This window comes from Leiobunum rupestre, chromosome 11 (genome assembly GCF_980474605.1).
Source record: "Leiobunum rupestre chromosome 11, qqLeiRupe1.1.hap1, whole genome shotgun sequence".
Classification (NCBI taxonomy): domain Eukaryota; kingdom Metazoa; phylum Arthropoda; class Arachnida; order Opiliones; family Sclerosomatidae; genus Leiobunum; species Leiobunum rupestre.
In genome coordinates, this window is record NC_143394.1 from 50,495,897 (window position 1) to 50,513,777 (window position 17,881).

General features: G+C 39.3%; 2 protein-coding genes across 3 annotated transcripts; both read left to right on the forward strand.

Moving 5' to 3' along the window:
• Nucleotides 1–1,012: 1,012 nt before the first annotated feature.
• On the forward strand, nt 1,013–5,185 carry PIG-O (phosphatidylinositol glycan anchor biosynthesis class O). 2 transcript variants are annotated; one of them, XM_090163401.1, is made up of 7 exons: nt 1,013–1,674; nt 1,744–2,079; nt 2,150–3,484; nt 3,561–3,846; nt 3,914–4,107; nt 4,167–4,388; nt 4,446–5,185. In XM_090163401.1, exons 1-7 carry the CDS (start codon nt 1,051–1,053, stop codon nt 4,614–4,616), a joined length of 3,168 nt encoding a protein of 1,055 aa, XP_090019527.1. In that variant the 5' UTR covers nt 1,013–1,050; the 3' UTR covers nt 4,617–5,185. The 2 variants fall into 2 exon arrangements, with proteins under 2 accessions (XP_090019527.1, XP_090019528.1); XM_090163402.1 differs by having other exon boundaries at nt 1,013–1,668.
• Nucleotides 5,186–5,966: 781 nt separating this feature from the next.
• On the forward strand, nt 5,967–15,578 carry LOC149923211 (growth arrest-specific protein 1-like). Its single transcript, XM_090163335.1, has 2 exons — nt 5,967–7,295; nt 15,486–15,578. The coding sequence occupies exon 1, from the start codon at nt 6,196–6,198 to the stop codon at nt 7,135–7,137; it is 942 nt and encodes a 313-aa protein (XP_090019461.1). The 5' UTR covers nt 5,967–6,195; the 3' UTR covers nt 7,138–7,295; nt 15,486–15,578.
• The last annotated feature ends 2,303 nt before the right edge of the window (nt 15,579–17,881 follow it).

The window sequence follows — 17,881 nt, forward strand, 5'->3', positions numbered from 1 at the left end:
TCCTGCTGATGCCACACTCTATGCTACCAAACGTTGTCTTCAGGTATCTGAGACACGAAGGTCTTCAAACCCGTCTTTTTAAAAGAATAGATCAACTGGATCATATATATGGTAAGGCATCTAAGCGCAACATTGCATGAAATGAGACCCGGTGGGCTGCCATTGTGGCAACCGAGGTTACTGATGCAGCTCAAAATCTTTGGCGTAATTCTGTCAATTCTAAGGAAAGCTTGACACTATACAAAGTCAAACCTAAACCTCAAGCTGAAAACTTCTACGATGGTTCCTGGCCCAGCGGCTCGCTTTTTGGTGCAAGGTCAGGGGCTCTGCTAACGGGTGAGCGCCAGCAGTGGCTTTTTTTAACTTCCCCCATGTGTAAGCTTTGTGGATCACCAATGGAAAACCTTGAACATGTTTTGCTATACTGTCCAGCTCTTGAGGCTGATGAGGAAGTGTTTATGTGGAGAGTAAGCATCCCGAAAACAGATTTATGTGACATCCTGGGGTTCTCTGGAAACTATGATGACCTCTACATTGTTAAACACATCCTAGCTCTCTGGAAAATTAATACTGACAAGTGTCGTCGACAAGCTCGTGCCACTTAATATTCAGGGTGTTGCTGATTTGCCCATAGAAATCGGATGTTATTTGCCTGCGTTAGTTTTGGATCACCTTTCACCAAAGAAAACTGTATATATAAAAATGTTCCATGTTTATGATGATACTTTTTATTTTTATTATTATTTTATTATATAAGTGTTTTATACTTATTATTTTTATTATTATTTTATTATATAAGTGTTTTATACTTATTATTTTTATTATTATTTTATTATATAAGTGTTTTTAACTCTGTCAAGTTAAGAATTGTTTTGTGTGTTTTTTTTTGTTTTTTTTTTCTTCGACTGTGCTCCCATTTTGGTGATGCCGCTCCCGTGTACAAGTCAAAAATAAAACCTTGAACCTTGAACCTTGATAGCAATCGTTAAACATTCTTGTCTGCTAATTCAACATGCATTTTTATTTCATTTATTATTAGAAGTGTATAAAATGTTACTAATTAAAATTAAAGGCCGGTATTGGCATTTGATATTACTACTTTGGATATTCCTAATTTACGCAAATGGCATTTTTAACTTCAGTAATAGTTTTCTTCTGTCAAAACTAACCGTTGAAAATATCAGCCAATGCCTTAATGACCAAAATAAGCAGTTGAAACCATTAGAATTTGTCTCATTGAAAGACTACAATAATTCAAAAGAATGTTGGATTCCACCTTCATTTTCTAAAGCAATAATTCTTCTTATTGACGGGCTAAGATTCGATTTCGCTTATACATCTCAAAACAAATCTACGAATAGCCCCTACTTAGACAAAATGCCCATTTTTGAAAATACGTTGCTAAAGCGCAAGCAGAACTCATTTCTGGCTCCTTTCATAGCAGATCCACCCACAACTACTTTACAAAGACTACAAGGTTTGACAACAGGAACCCTTCCAACCTTCATAGACATTAGTTCCAACTTTGGAGGGGAAGCTATTATCGAAGACAATATCATCAAACAAATGATGCTCCATAAAAAGAAAACCATTTTTATGGGGGATGACACATGGAAAAATTTATTTCCAAATCATTTTGATAAAGCCCATTTCTATCCCTCTTTCAATGTAAAGGTAAATTCCCTGATATTTTTATATCTAACCATTAGGACATAAATAATTCCCAGTCTCCTATATTAATAGGATTTATACACCGTTGATGATGGAATTCAAACTCATTTACTCCCACAAATTAAAAAGGAAAATGAATGGGACATTCTAATAGCTCATTTTTTAGGAGTTGACCATTGCGGTCATCGATATGGGCCCTCTCACCCGGAAATGACTAAAAAGCTTCTAGAAATGGATGAAGTTGTAAGGAAAGTAATTGAAAATTTACCAGAGGACACAATTTTGTACATTATTGGTGATCATGGAATGACTCAAACAGGAGATCACGGAGGCGATAGCCAAATGGAAGTAAATTCAACCCTATTCGTCTATAGCAAGAGAATTCTTCATAAACAAAAAATTAATATTGTAATTTTTTTTTTATTATCACTGTAATACAATAATTTTTATTATAAACTAACAGATTTTTCCTTATCAGAATTTCCATGGAGTTCCCCAAGTGAATATCGTGCCTACAATTTCTCTTCATTTGGGTCTTCCAATCCCCTTTTCAAATTTAGGATCAGTGGTCCCAGAATTGTTTAACATACACCCCCAGAGCACCACCAGCGATGCTGGAAACACATCAAATCTCGAAATACTGAACTACCTTTTTAATTTACAAGCTTTGGGGCAAAATGCTAATCAAATCAGAAGCTATCTTCAAACTTACAACCAAGTATCACCAACTTTAAATTCTCACAAATTTGAAATATTGGAAAAGTTGTGGATTAATTCCATCGAACAGAGAGACACTTTCCTTCGAAATTTCAAGGGCAGGGACCTACAGTCGGGAGATATTCGGGCCATAAATGAAATCAAAAAGTTACATTTAGCCTACCTCAACGGAATGTTAAAAGCCTTTTCAGAAAAATGGGCCAAATTTGACCTAACTGGGATGATTGGAGGGCTTTTCTTAGTAATTACCGCAACCGTTATTGTTGCCATGCTTCTTATAGAAGCCAGTCAACGAAAGCTACAGATACGGAGAATAGGGAACATTGTGATTCTTTCAACTATTTCAACAGTGCCTTTAACAGTGGTGTATTGCCTAATGAGGAATGTATCTGACACGGACAAAATATTTAAATGCGGATTTAATTTGGCTTCCATTTTTAGCCTTACTTTTGTATTCATCTATTTATGTTGGTCAGTTTTTAGAACGCGAGTTGATACCGTCGAAACGGATAGTTCGGGAAAACTAAATGTGATATTCAATCTAATTTGCCCAATTCTACACGCTTGCGGGCTATTTTCCAATAGCTTCGTTATTAATGAAGACATAGCAAGCTCATTTTTATTGCAATCACTACTTTTAACAAATATAGTGAATATAATTGCTCAATCAGTTGCAACGAAACAACTCAATCCCAAAAACCTATTTTTTAACTTGAAACTGAAATCAGTTGGCATTTGGATCTTGACCATTGTTGTGTCACTTTTATTAGTGCGAAGTGGCGATCTCTTTAGGAAGTGTCGTGAAGAGAATGGAACTTTTTGCGAAAGTTCAAATTTTTTGCTTTCAATAGCAACTATACCGGAAAACTGGCAAACTTATCGTCTATTTCGTTTTTTAGTAGCATTTAGTCTACTCTCAGCAATAGGAATTGTGTTCTCTGTAACTTGGAAATGGGGAAAAAAACTTTACAAGCACAATCTAACAGCTTTATCTGTTAATTATAGTCTCTTAATTGCTATTCTCTGCCTCATTACTACTTGGATTTTAGATTTTGCTTCGAAAGAAACTGTTAAGAAGTTTCTGCCAAATAAACAAGTATGTTTTTCTTATAGACTTTATAGTTTTGAAAGGAATTTGGCGTTTTTTCTAACGTATGACTTAAATTTAACAGGAGCTTCCAGCCCAAACTGCGCTGATTGCCAGTCTGGCGATACCCACTGCCATTTTTGCATTCCCTATCATCATAAACTACGATGTTACTCGCATAAAACACAAACTGTTCCAATTTCATTCTACTATAATAATTAACAGCAGTCCAATTTTAATTTCATTGGCACTCATTGCATTCTTACTGTCTGGAGATGGAATAGCCTTATCCATAATTCTATGTATTACTTGCATTTTGATTTGGGCCGCTACATGGGCTATTAATTCCCAACACGCTTCAATCAATACGGGTAACTATTCAATGCAATTACCTTTAGAAAATATCATACATAATGTAACAAGTAATTTCTATTTCAGAGGAAGACCACGGAAGTCTGTTCGCAATGGCAGTCACTTTGTCAGCTTATGGTTCTCATTTATTCTTTTCAACTGGTCATCAAGCAGCTTTTTCAGCTATACACTGGAACGCCGCCTTTGTTATTTCCTCAGGCAATAACAACGCAAAAATTAGTCCCGCTTTGGCTGTTATATATGAAACTTTCTTTTGCCAGGTAGATATCATATTTATTTTAAGAAGAAGTTAAATATTTACAAAGCCATTTCCAATTAGGTATTTATCATTGGTTTCCTATTCATCACCATTCCATTACGAGAAATATTCATTAAAAAAGAGCGAGTATCCCTTGACCCAGAAAGTATAGCCAACACGACTGTTAGAGGTCTTCTTCCGAGCTCAAACCTAAAAGCTTCTCTAAACATTGGTCACCTTAGCCGATATGAGAATTCGTTGTTGTGCTTACAACTTTCTTTCATATTTACGCAAGCAATTAGAGTAAGGCATTCCGTTAAAAATATTTAATCAAGTTATTAATGCGAGTTTTCATTTCAGTTACTTAGTGCAATGGCTACGTCATTTGTCTTACGGAGACACTTAATGGTTTGGAAGATTTTTGCGCCTAGATTAATATTTGAAGAAATTTCTTTCCTAGTGAATGCCATAGCGTTTCTCTTTTTTCAATTGTTAAATATTAAAATAATGAAGATATTAGATAAATTCTAATTTTGTTTTAGCCATTTTATATGATGTGATGGATATGAAATCCCTTGTTACATTGACCGTGTTTGACACTAGCCTTTAACATAGGGTTAGTTGAACTTCCCAAGTTGCCACTGAAACAATCTGGTAAAAAAAAAATACCATTCCAAGTTAGGCGCATAAGGGAATAGATTGTCATGTTAAAAACTCCACCATTAAATAATTTGTATCTTCATTAAACCGTAGTTGGCTTTAATTCGGCACTCAGAAACGTCGCACATCGCGTTTGAATGAAAAGTTGACAAGTTCCGAAACAAAAGCACGAGAAAATCCCGTGGGGCTCAGCAGCGCCTTCCTGCAACGGAAACCGCCAACGGAAAAGAACCCGCTAAATTTAAATCGCTTTTAGGAAAGACCCGATTTTACGATTAGTTTTTAACCTTATTTTACCTACAAAAAAATGGTAACCATTATAACCAAGATTGTTTATCAGAAAACAAGTTATTTAAACGAATAATAAGAAAGTAAATACAGAAAAAATCGAGTAAAGTTTCAGAGTTTTGTTAAGTTTTTGTCATAAATAAAGAATGTTAAAAGGAAGGTAGAACTTTATTACGAAAAATACGCGGTACTTTAACCGACCATTAAAGGAGCTATAATGTACTAATTAATTACAAACGAATATCAATCTAGCTTGACGAGCTTTCGGATTTTTCCCACCTAACTACACGAAGCGTAAAATTCATTCATGTATGAAGGGTATGAAAGAAGAAAATGTGTAAAAACATCTAAGTTACAGACACTCTCCCGCTAAAGAAAAATAAGCGTAAGCCGCACTTCTTTTTCTTTAACGCAGTGAGCTTCTCTAATAGAGTCACTATTTTTTTCGCTTCTCTTTCTCTCTCCCACCCGAAGCAAGGTTGAGTGCTTTCAAAGAAGGCCAAAAGTTCTTTTCGTTCGTTACATCTCAGTTGTCGCGTCTACAGAGAGCGGGGGCCGTTCGCCGAAAACATTCTTACCGATCGCTAGGAAAAAGAAAATCTCTTGAAAAGTATTTTTCAAAGAGCCGCCATTTCACTATGTAACCCCTCTCGACTTTTGTCGCCCCCTGTTGGTACGAAAAGAACGGGGGAGGGGAGCGGGCACGATACGGGCGGGGTTTCGGACTTTACCCACCCTACATCTTTTTCCTCTTCGCCATCATGTTAGATTGTTCGCCGGAGGATGCCAGAAGAGACGGAGGGATGAAAAAGGGAGGGAATTACAAATAAATGAGAGAGAGAAAAAACGGGGGTCTCGCGAAGGGAACTCGGCAGCGCGCGATCCAGAGTTGCCGCCGTCTGCTGCGAAACGCATTTAGAAGTCGCTCTCTCATCGAGACGCGTGGACGCGAGCTTCTTCTTAGATCCGCGGCACTCGTTTATACCCCGACACCGGAAACGCTAATAGCAGAAACCCCGATACGCGAGCTAGTGGAAGATGAGATTAACGTCGTTAGAAATTCTATATTTAATTTAATAGAAAGACACGCCGGTTACCAGCACCGGATAATGTTATTGGAAAGCTGTCCGTGCTCAAAAAGGTCGAGATCGACAGAAGTAGCATGTCCATTACGAGTCCGCCGTCTTGGCTTTTCGGCATCCTCCTTTGCGTGATTTTAGAGCGGAACGGCGTCGGCACGTCAACCATTCCCCCTTCGGTGCAAGATGGCACTTGCGGCTTGGCCCGCGTCAAGTGCGCTTATCGAGTCGGTTGCGGAGCCGCCTTGCACGAGTACATGGTGCAATGCGCCGACGTCATTGCCGGACGGACCACCAAGTGCAAGGTTCACTGCCAAAGAGCGCTGATCGCTTTGACGAGTACCGAGGAAGGCAAATCCCTGATGGCCTGCAACTGCAACGGCTCCCAATTCTGCGAAGTCAGCAAACAACGGGTGGAGGTGTGCCGGCCCGAGGTTAGTCTGGCAGTGGCCGAGGGCTCCGTCGTGTCGTGTTCGGTGGCGCAGTGGATCTGCACGGCTGACCACTTGTGCGCCACCGCTTTGGACTACTACCATCAATTCTGCCGGTCCATGTTCCACGGGCATCGCTGTAGGCGCCGCTGCAACAATAGCATCGCCATCCTAGACCGCCAAGAGAAAGCCGCCAAACTAAGGACTTGTTTCTGCGACGGCACCGAAGAGTTCCCCTGCAAAACGATCCGCCGAAACACCAACAGGTTGTGCTTCGGACGCGAAACGGGAGGCCAAATCGGTGGTCATCTGACTCCCGCGCGTGACGATGACACGGAACCGGACAACGACGAAGACTCGGAAGAAGGAAGCAGTGGGGCGGGAGGTCATCCGGACCCCGCAGACATCGACGACAACGGAATTTTCGGCATGGACGCCGAGGACGATAGGGATGACCGCGAGAAAGACCACCGCCGGAAAAAACCGGCCACTTCCGGAGCTCAACGTCACGCCATTCCCTACAATTTCGCCACAACGTGCGCAGTGGTCGCCGTTACCCTAGTTAGTAATTACGAGTGGCTCAGGACACGGTGATTCCTAAATACAATTTAACCAATGTAAATAAACTCCAAAGATCAAATAGATAAACAAATTCTCTACCTCCGAGAGCGCGTACGTTTCGAGTAAAAACAAGATACAAAACAGTATTATTATAATTACCACAGGAAGCGACGCTCAATCTAAATGGATCGGTGAGTATACGACATAGCGTCGATTGAAACGTTTCCCTTAATTGGCCTTTAAACCCCAACCAAATTCGAAGAGGGTCCAAATAGGGGGATAGAAAAGTTGTAGAATTTCGGTATCTCCCCGAGGAACAACAAATCATTCTTGTCGGGCAATTGGGGGGGCTATTTTCCTCTAAGGCCCCTCCCAGCTATCCGGAAAAGGGGCATGGAACGCGGTTGCCGTGCCCACGCATCCAGCACGAGAAAGAGAGACTGTTTGGTTGGGCGTAAAGAAAACCTTTTTATTGCCAATGCGAGCGGAGATAATAAAGCACCAAAATTAAACCGTGCTCTTTTTCTTCTTCTTTATATATAAATCTCCTTCGCCGTCCGGGAAAGAAAAAAGCCATAAATAAAAACTGAAGACTCGCTGGAAATAAAAAAAAGCGAAGACACGGCCTCGTCGGGGACCCCTCGTATAATAAGAAGGAAAAATTGTCCCGCACGGAACATCTGCCGTGACAATTCGGTGCCGGAAAATGTTGACGACGGCGGAGGAGGGAACGGCGCTATTTTTTGTTTCTCTCTCGGAATAAGAGTTCCTTTCTCCGGGTATTTGACAAGCCTTATACGCTCAGATCCATCATTTCCCGCTCCCCCGAAAACCAAAAAGTCACTCTTCTTTCTCCACTCCCCGAATCCTCCTCGATCCCGGGTCTCTTTTCGCCAATCCCCCGAGTCTAGCGGGAATCTGGAGGTTTTTTTTAAAAGGGATCGAGCGCCAAACTTAAACAGGAACAGAAATCTCCGTAATTCGAACCCCATTTGAACCCTGGATGGAAGAAGGGCGAACGTGTCAAACCTATAAACTGTCTTCGGTTGTCAGTTACCCAAAACAGAGACGCGAAATCGAAAATAAAAACATGGCCGCGTCCAAATTTTACGAAATGGGAGAGAGGATAAAATAAAAATTCCCAAAAGGCTAGTTTTCATTAGGGCCAAAACGCCACGACGGCGAACTTCGACGCGAAAATATAGCATTAGGCCTAACGGGGATTTTTCGCGTCGCGGCGTTTTGGCCCTAGTGAAGACCAGCCTTTAAACGTAGTTCGTGCCGCGGCTTAATAAACAGGGCCCATTCGTTGATTCCGGCGGTAGACTTTCGAATAACATTATAAAAACCGAGGGGGAGGGTGGCGTTCGTAAGTGGTCCTATCTTCCGCGTATGACAGCTTTCTCCCTACAACGGAGATATCTTCATTTCGCGGCGAGGTGGGGCGGACAAAAGGGGGTTGGGTAATGGATCTTCGGAAATCTGTCCGGAGGTTTTTGGTGCGCGTATGGTGGGACTGGTGGGTGCTTGATGCCAGGCCTTGTAATAGAGCACTTAAAATAAGATACTCCAGCTCGGGATCGTGCTTAAATGTACTTCGTGCCAGATTATATCTTCGCCGTGTTTTTATCGACTTTTTCTCATCGCCGAAAAGTTTCATTTTGATCGAGTCAGCAAATTTGTATCTTAAATTCTAAATAAAATGCAAAATCCAAACACGCAAATGCTTAAACGGCGGAGTTTTTAAGTTTCGACAAAAAGATGAGAGGTATTAGAAATAACCTTCAATTCTGAACGAGATTTTGGTATCGATATTAGCAGAAGTTAATAAATATATATCTTACGAAAGAAGTACCCGTCTAAGCCATTAAAACTATCGCAACGCCCCCTTTGGTTCGTCATTGAAACCTAGATAGGTAGCGGCTAAAGCAGACGTTAATAGTTTTTCCTCATCGTTATTCGTAAAATTTACTATATAACGATACTTGCATTCTAATAAAAAAATATAGGGATACACCGACATATCGGCCTATTATACTTATATCGGTATCGGCCAATATCGGGTTAAGCGATACCGGAATTATTATCGATTCACTAACTAATGATAATATTTTATTTTATTGGCCGCGCCACGTACCCCAGACTTCAGAAGCTCATACCTTTTTTAGACAGGGGTTACGAATGTAAACAAATTAAAAACGATTTGTGATAGTAAATATGTATCACCAGGAAACTATAGGGGTACATGCACTTGGAATGTTTAAGGTTCCATTGGGACGGTGATACGAAAGCGCGTCGAGAAAAAGGCAGGGCTTAACTACGTCAAGTGTAAGACGTAACACGACATTTCTAATTCATTGGTGAAAAGAATACGTCGTCATGGTAACAAATAGGCGATCTTCCCGCGAAAAAAAGTCTTATATAAAACAATGGATTTAAAAACCTCAATTTGTTATCGTACTTAATATTTCATCACGGCCGTAAAAATCTTCCTTAGACTCCAAGTGTGTACCTATATAGTTTCCTGGTATCACGTAAAATGAAAAGAAACATATTCTGAAATGCTCTTGCAAACTTTTTTTCATGAAATATTAGAATAAAATGATATGACCATGTACTGAACAGTCTTTTACCAAGATTTTATAATATACACTACTGTTATGTTAGATAACTTTAATATCGTCCGATATTTCCCCCGATATTATCGGCCAAGAATAGCCGATTTATCGTCTGTACCCATATCGGTGCATCCCTATTTTGGCATCGTCTGATTATATTTTGATAAGGTTATTTAAGAGAAAAAGTTCTTTAATTTGTCTATAATAGACGGTAATCTGATCATAGGCACTACCTCGAGAAGCTAGAGCCGTTACGCCACCTAGAATACTTATCAAAATATAAGCACACGATACAAACATTATATTAAAATTCAAGTATCATTATTTATGAAGTCAAAATTACGAATATAACGATGAGTAAAAACTAATAGCGTCTGCTTTAGCCGCTACCTATCTAGCTTTCAATGGCGAACCAAAGGGGGCGTAGCGATAGTTTTCGGTCGCGAATTAGCTCGCCTAAAAGTGTAAAAATTACACCTCGTAGCAGTGCCGTAACTAGAGCAGTGCCCAGGCACAGGGCGCAGACATGACCAGACCAGGACCAAGTTTTGGGCCATGCTTGGTAGTTAGTAGCAGTTATAGAAGCTCGTATCGGGCGCGTAAAAGGCTAGTGACGGTAGTGTTGCGTAGGGATATTTATAAACTATATTTTAAGGATGAAATATTAGAAAATCCATATATGACAGTCTTCAGCCCTGCATGTTTCACGCGAATAACATTAGCAGGATAGCTATAGGATATACTTCCAACGATGTAAAAAGTTCAAATTAGCCAGCTTAGGGCTATACATTTATACTAACATCAGTGGCGTAGCTGACGGTCCGCAGGGCCCGCGGCGCGGCGGGGCCCCGAGCTTCGGGGGCCCCCGCTAACCATAAAAAAAAATTAAAAAGGGGGCCCCACAGAGATTTTTGCGGGAGGGGGGCTCTGAGTTCTCAGCTTCGCCACTGGTATACTTATATAACTTGACGACGGCGGCAAAGTTGTAAAAGCTCCATAGATGGCTCTGATAAACAGGCGACATCAAAACGAATTTCAGATAAATTTATAAACCATACTTTCTCGATGTAATAGTTTTAGAAAATCTCTATATGAAAATCTAAGTATCAGGGTCGCCAAGGGTCAAGGAAATCAGGGATAATTAATTTTAAGAATTTGTAAAAGTCAGGGTAAGTAAATTTATCTCGAAACGTTTATGAAAGCAATAGTTGATTTTATAAAATGTCTTTACGCTTGCCCAACTTGTTGAAATGTTGCCCTGGAATAGTTCAGCCAATGCCTACGAATGAGTTCATAAGCTCTTTAGTGGGAGAGAAAACGGATCCACAGCTGAAGCGGGGAGGCAACATTTCAACAAGATGGCCAAGGTTATTTTATAAAAAGAACTATTTTACTACATTTCAGTGATAAATTCTGTTTCTATTACCAGAAGTATATAGATATCGCTTATGAGAGAAGTATTTATCTAGCTACCCTGCTAATGTTATTCACTTAAATCATGTAACATAGCAGGCTCCCGTTGAATTTTCAAAACACGTTTGGGAAGAAAAATAGTGCGCGACGAAGACCGTCGTATATTGATTTTCTGTTACTATTTAATCGACAAAATATGGTGTCTCAATAGGTAAATATCCCTACGCGGCAAGGTTGACAAAAAACCGGCTTTTTAAAAAAAATTTAAAAATCCAGTACGGTTAAAACCGTGGCTTAAGCCGGTTAAAACCATTAATAAAAATTCTCTAATTGCTCGATTTCAAAATTACGGTTTTGCGCGTGACAGTACCTTTACACATGGAGGAATAGTATTCCTCCATGCTTTACATTGTGAGGTATAGCAGACTTATTTACCCGCTTTTATACCCTAACATGGCGGCGTATTTTCACACGCGAAATGAATTTTAAGATCCCCTATTTGCTTATATCTAGCTCTCATTACTTACGACAAAAAGTTAAGTTTTAGTTTTTTTCAATATTACTAATTTACAAAAAAAATAGTGGTTTTAACCATGGATTTTGTTTGGTGGTTAAATCCGGTTTAAACAAGTATGGCTGGTTCTTGCAAACCCTACTACGCGGTGTAATTTCAGCATTTTTCACCTTTAAAGGGAATATAACCTCTGGTACTTTTGTCGCCCTCCGAGGGTTCCAATATTGTCCGCTGCCTGCCTTGGCTTTTCACACCTGCGGCGCTGATAATCGGTGATTGTGAAGGGAATAAAGGAAATTGATGGGGTCTTCCATAAAGAACGCGTTGGAGGTTCTATTCCCTTTAAAGGGAATATAACCTGCAAAGCAATCTTTATGGAAGACCCCTTCAATTTTTCTAATTTCCCTGTACAGTGGCGCCAAACATTTCTAAAGCGAAAGGCAAGAGCGGCCAGAGCTGCAAGCGTTGGTGTTCCACACCAAATACCTGAGGTTATATTCCCTTTAAGCGGAGTAATAGACGCGGTAATGCCGTGTACACATTCGCGATTTGGCGGGAATTCGCTCCGAACCGAATCCGCATCGATCCTGTGAAGGGCAGATCACTTGAAAGCCGCGTTCACACTTACCCCTTAAATCGCTTCGTTTAGATAACTAGTTTCCAAAACCAGCGTGAGAAATCGCTTCGTGTTGGTTCGGGAAGCAACTCGTCCAAGTCGGTTCGCTTAGAATCGCTTTCAGAACGATAAGGCGGGCAAGTAAAATTGCTCGTAATTTCCAAAATAATGGGAATACAATTCTAAATAATGTCAAATAATATTACAGTATCTATAGTAAACATGATTAACCAATTGTTTTGGGATACATTTTAGTATTTTCAAAATTATAGTCATAATTTGAAATGGCGTTAAGCCTTGGCTATAAGCGACCCGGGGTGAAGCGATTTTGCACGTGTGAACCAAGAATTATCGTCGGCGGTCAAAACTGGCATTCAAACCCAGTTTAGGTCGGTTTGAATGCCAGTTTTGACCGCCGACGATAATTCCTCGTTCACACTTGCAAAATCGCTCCCCCCCCCCCCCCGGTTCACTTATAGCCAAGGCTTAACGTCATTTCAAATTATGGCCATAATTTTTAAAATACTAAAATTTATTCCAAAACAATTAGTTAATCGTATTTACTATACATACAGTAATATTATTTGACATTATTTAGAGTTTTAATCCCATTATTTTGAAAATACGAGCCATTTTACTTCCCCGCCTTGTCGTTTTGAAAGCGATTCTAAGCGAACCGACTTGGACGAGTTGCTTCCTAAACCAACACGAAGCAACTTCTCACGTTGGTTTTGAAAACCAGTTATCTAAACGAAGCGATTTTAGGGGTAAGTTTGAACGTGGCTCAAGAATTATCGTTGGCGGTCAAAACTGGCATTCAAACTGACCTAAACTGGGTTTTAGGCTCTAGCGTGAGCGTGGCTTAAGTTACAGGGTGTCCTAATAATCATGATTAAAAATGTAATCATGATTTAATCATTTTTAATCTTTGTACAGCCAAAGCTACGGATTTCATTTTAATCTAATCTAATCATGATTTAATCATACGAGGGGTGTCCTAATAATCATTGGAGTGAGCTGCCCCTCGGGTACATGTTCCATTTTTAAGGCCTAGATGGATCGGATTTATCTTATTCTGTTATTACTTAGTTCCTTAAACGTTCTGCTCATTTTAAACGTTATAATTCTAAAATATATAAGTTCAAGCATAATTAACATAATCAGGGTCGGACTGGCTAGTAGTTGGCCCCACCGGAAATGCAATCGTCTGGGCCCCATTTCCCATTAATGCCAAATTTTTTCTCTTTGGCCCCCAATTTGAGTTGGCCCCGATCTGACCGGCGATCCGGTTAGCCGGCCGGGCCAGTCCGGGCCTGAACATAATAACTATGAGAATGACCAATAGACTAGATTATCACCGAACTGATTTTCACAGTTATTGCGCAATCCAGGTTTGGTTCAGCACAGAGCCCCCTAGTGTCTAAAATATGCGCAAATAGAAATAAGCTAATGCCAAGGACTATAGTATACTACTCAGTTTAGTTGCGAGTCCAAGTCGCACATGGGCGGGGTTAGGAGCAGTGTAGAAAATAGGTCGGTTAGAAAATTAGCATAGAAACAATAGGAAGTGTCATACTAATGGTTATTATTATGTTACTTATGGTTCAAATAAACTCATTACCTTCGGATAAACGTAAAATACAAAATTAAAAAATGTCTAATTTTGGGCGCTGAAAAAGGCCGGGGGAAACCTCAAAGAAATGGTCAGGGAAAACAAGAAAAAGTCGGGGAATTTAAATCTGAAAATAATTTGGCAACCCGGATTACAATCTTCTGACACTATCCATAACTTATCAATGGTTTCTTTTCGCTTGTTCCGGGATTTCGGAGTAGGGTACAACGTCATTTAGTAAAAACGTTTTTTTCAAAATGACTGCCTGTGGTCTTTTTAGCGGATAAATTCTGGCTAACAGACGTCAAAATCCGATTTTCTCCTTTACACCTCCTTTTCAAAAAGAGTAATACTATTACGCCGGAACAAGCGAATAGTTTGGGGCGGAGTAATTCTCATCCCCGGAACAGGCGAATGAAACGTTTTAGGATAAAAAGAGTACACTTTTAGCGCGAGAACAGGCGAAAAGAATACACAGGCGAAAAGAAACTACCCATTATTTATTTAAATAAATTCCAAAGTAAATGAATTCATATAGATATATGTACAAACGTATTCCTTCTATTTACAATTACATACCTTTTTAGAATAGGCGCTTCAATAAAACATCTTCAAGGAAATTTCCAAGAAGTAATATATCCGAGAACCAGGACCTGCAAGTTACTGCTTGTTGAAATAATGGAAACTTTTAACATGTAAACAGAACGTCGTGTTTTTGCTAAGGTTTAAAAAGTCAACAAAAGCTACCTGGTTGAAAGGAAACACTCGTTGCATCGAGGGGTCGGACATTCAGAAAAATTTCGTACGCTCAGCGAAAAATCCAAAATCCGCTAAAAATCCGGCAAAGATTTTGTATTTGTTAACAAATCCACAAAATAACTTGGAAAAATCCACAAAATCCATAGAATAAATCTACAAATCCACAAAATCCAGGAAAAAATTCCACAAATCCACAGAAAAATCGAAAATTCAATCAAGAAAAATTCCTCAAATAATTTTGGATTTTTTAAAAATCCTGGATTTTTTACAAATCTACAAAATCCACGGGGAAATCCAAAAAATCCAAAATTCAAGAGAAAAATCCATAAATCCACAGAATCCCAGATAAAAATCCATAAATCCACAAAATCCCAGAAAAAATCCACAAATCCAGCAAAAAATACCAATTCGAGGATTTTTAATAAATACAGTTGTATTTTCCAAAATTCACAAATCCAGTAGAAAATCCACAAATCCCCAAAATCCAAGAGCTAAATCCGCAAATCCACAAAATCCAAGAGAAAAATCCACAAATCCAGCAAAAAAATACAAATACCGTCGGATTTTTCAAAAATCCACAAATCCAGTGAAAAATCCAAAAAATCCACTGGATTTGCAAATCCCGTACGTTTTTTAATGAATGTCCGACCCCTAGCGTTGCATACTGTACAGGTGAAAAGTTTCCATTATTTCAACAAGCACTATATCAGTAACTTTCAGATCCTGGTGCTCGGAATTATTACTTCTTTGCAATTTCATTGAAGATGTTTTATTGAAGCGTCTATTCCATACCTATTTCTATTATATCAATAACCAGGTAATTATAATTTGGTTTTGTTTCTTTGACAGGTACCAAAGGAGAATCAATGTACAAAACCGACAGGAAACGAATAGAAAAAAAACTGAAACGCATTTAAATGATAGCCGGTGATATTATTATTATTTCTGACCTCAAAGACTGTTATTTTTAATACTCACAAAAAAATGTTTATTAAATAGAATGTAACAAAAAACGCGAAATTTCTATAAAAAAAATAATTTTATATTTCGTCTCGGAATATATATATAAACGAATGTAAAAATAGGAAGAAAATGTTAATAAAGTAATTTATTTTTCAACGACGAAAATAATTTCATATACCTCGCGACCTAACTGGTTCATATTTCGGAAGGGTAGCGTCAAATGCTAAAATGATAATGGCTAAAATCGGGCAATTAATGTCTCAATTAACGAGGAAGAAAAACCGGCCTCGATATTTCGGGGGATAAAGTAAAAGCCAACTTTTTCTCTCCATTGGTATTTTCCCGTTTTAAGGTCGAATCTTAAATATCTCGGCAGTTTTTGTCGGGTTTGGGAGCACGTGTTCGCCGAAGTGACGTCACTCGGCAGATCAGCCACACACGTTGATTAAGAAGCAAATCGGTCAGGTAAGTTTGTCGCGAGCCGATTCCGCAACGGGCATTGGCGCCGTGGAAGGTTGGCATCGCCGCCCGAATGAAAGATAATGAAGATTTCGATTCTCTTCCTACTATCAGCGGGGACCACCCATGCGGCTCCCGCCAGGGGGAAGCCCGACGGAGCGTGCGCCCCGGGCCAAGAACGCGTTACGTCACACCAAACTGCCCGATCAATCCGCTCTGCTATCATACGCCAAACAACAACAAACCGCGTTACTCGTATTTATCTTCCTCCTGGCCTCCTCCCACGTACACGTAAACAAATAAGTAGCAGCCATAAAAAACCTCTAGAAAACAGATACGTGGGAGGCGTTTACCTAATAGTCGAGGACGCGACCTGGTTGCTTTACCTAAATGGGGTGGCGTTGGCGTGGTTCTAGAACAACGAAATCTGCAAACGGTCGTCTACAATTTTTTGGGGTTTTCGGTTATTAGTCAAAACATTGGGAAACACTATTGTATCTCCTGTGTTTTTAAAGGAAAAGTACCGTAAAAAGGTTTTTCTAATTCCAGAAGAACGTGTTTGATGAAAACTATTTTTCAATGCATAGATTTAAAGGGGCTTTATACTAACTATACATATTTACATAGACGCCACACTATACAAGCTAATAGTGTATCTCTTTTTGTTAGCAGAATGGTTAACTGATTACGCTGATGGCGATAAATAGCAGCGATATCGCGTTTAGCGTCTCCAATTTGAAAACCAGTCAATTTTTATTACGAAAGCTTTGGTCTCGAGCAAAAATTACCGGCGGAATGAGATTACATACAGTGCCCAAATTTGCTCGCGGCGTATGTCTTAACTTCGTAATTAGGGCGATAAATTAATAATTTCATGTCTCAAAGATTAGTTTTAACTTAATACACCCTGAGAAAATCGTAATGAAATGACTACTCATTACTAACTATAACCATAAGTGGAAAACGAATTCGGTTAATGATAGGCTGTCGTGGAGTGATTGCGAAAAAGGTAACTCGACCCTTCCTACTCTTTCCGTTGGCAAAATAGTTAGTTAGTCACGTTTAGGTTTTGAAATTCGAAAATAGCTAACTTCTGAAATGGAGCCAGTGTTTATAATAGTTGTTTTTATCTTCCGATTCAATAATTCATCATTATTTTCCAAAAGTAAGCGTTATTTACACTTTTGAAAGAATTTCAATTTTCAATAGGCCTTGGCTGGTCCTTCGAAAAGGCTGCCGGAGATTTTCCAAATACTAGGAGTATTTCGCGGAGAGTTGTCAGTCCGTCGGTACGTTGTTATTGGCGAAACAGACTATCATTAAAAAATTGCACTGGGTGAATTGGAAGTGTCATACTACTTAATATGTTTATTATCCACTTATGCTATAACTAATGGACGCAGTAGCGTTGCCAGCAATAGGCCGGGGTAGGGACCTCCAAAAGTCGTCTTCCAAATTATTTAATATAAAAAAATTCTGTAATTTGTTTGCGAAATAATTTATTTATTATTTTTCCAATATTCAATGCGAGTGATTGGCTTAACGACACTGCTGTTTTTATTCCTTTCAAAGGTACGAGTCACTTTTCTGATGTAAAGGATGTACATGTGAAGTACCGAAGGAATGACTGTAAATTGACTGAAATTCAGTGGTAGAAATAAGTAAATAACCACTCATTTGTTAAGTGCTATCAGTACACAAAAAAGGATCAACACACACTCAGTTTTTAGTCATGTTTAAATTCATAATTAACTCTAATTGTTTCGTCGCGTACCCATTTCACCCAAAGAATTCACCACTTGCTTCAAAAAATTAAATAATCC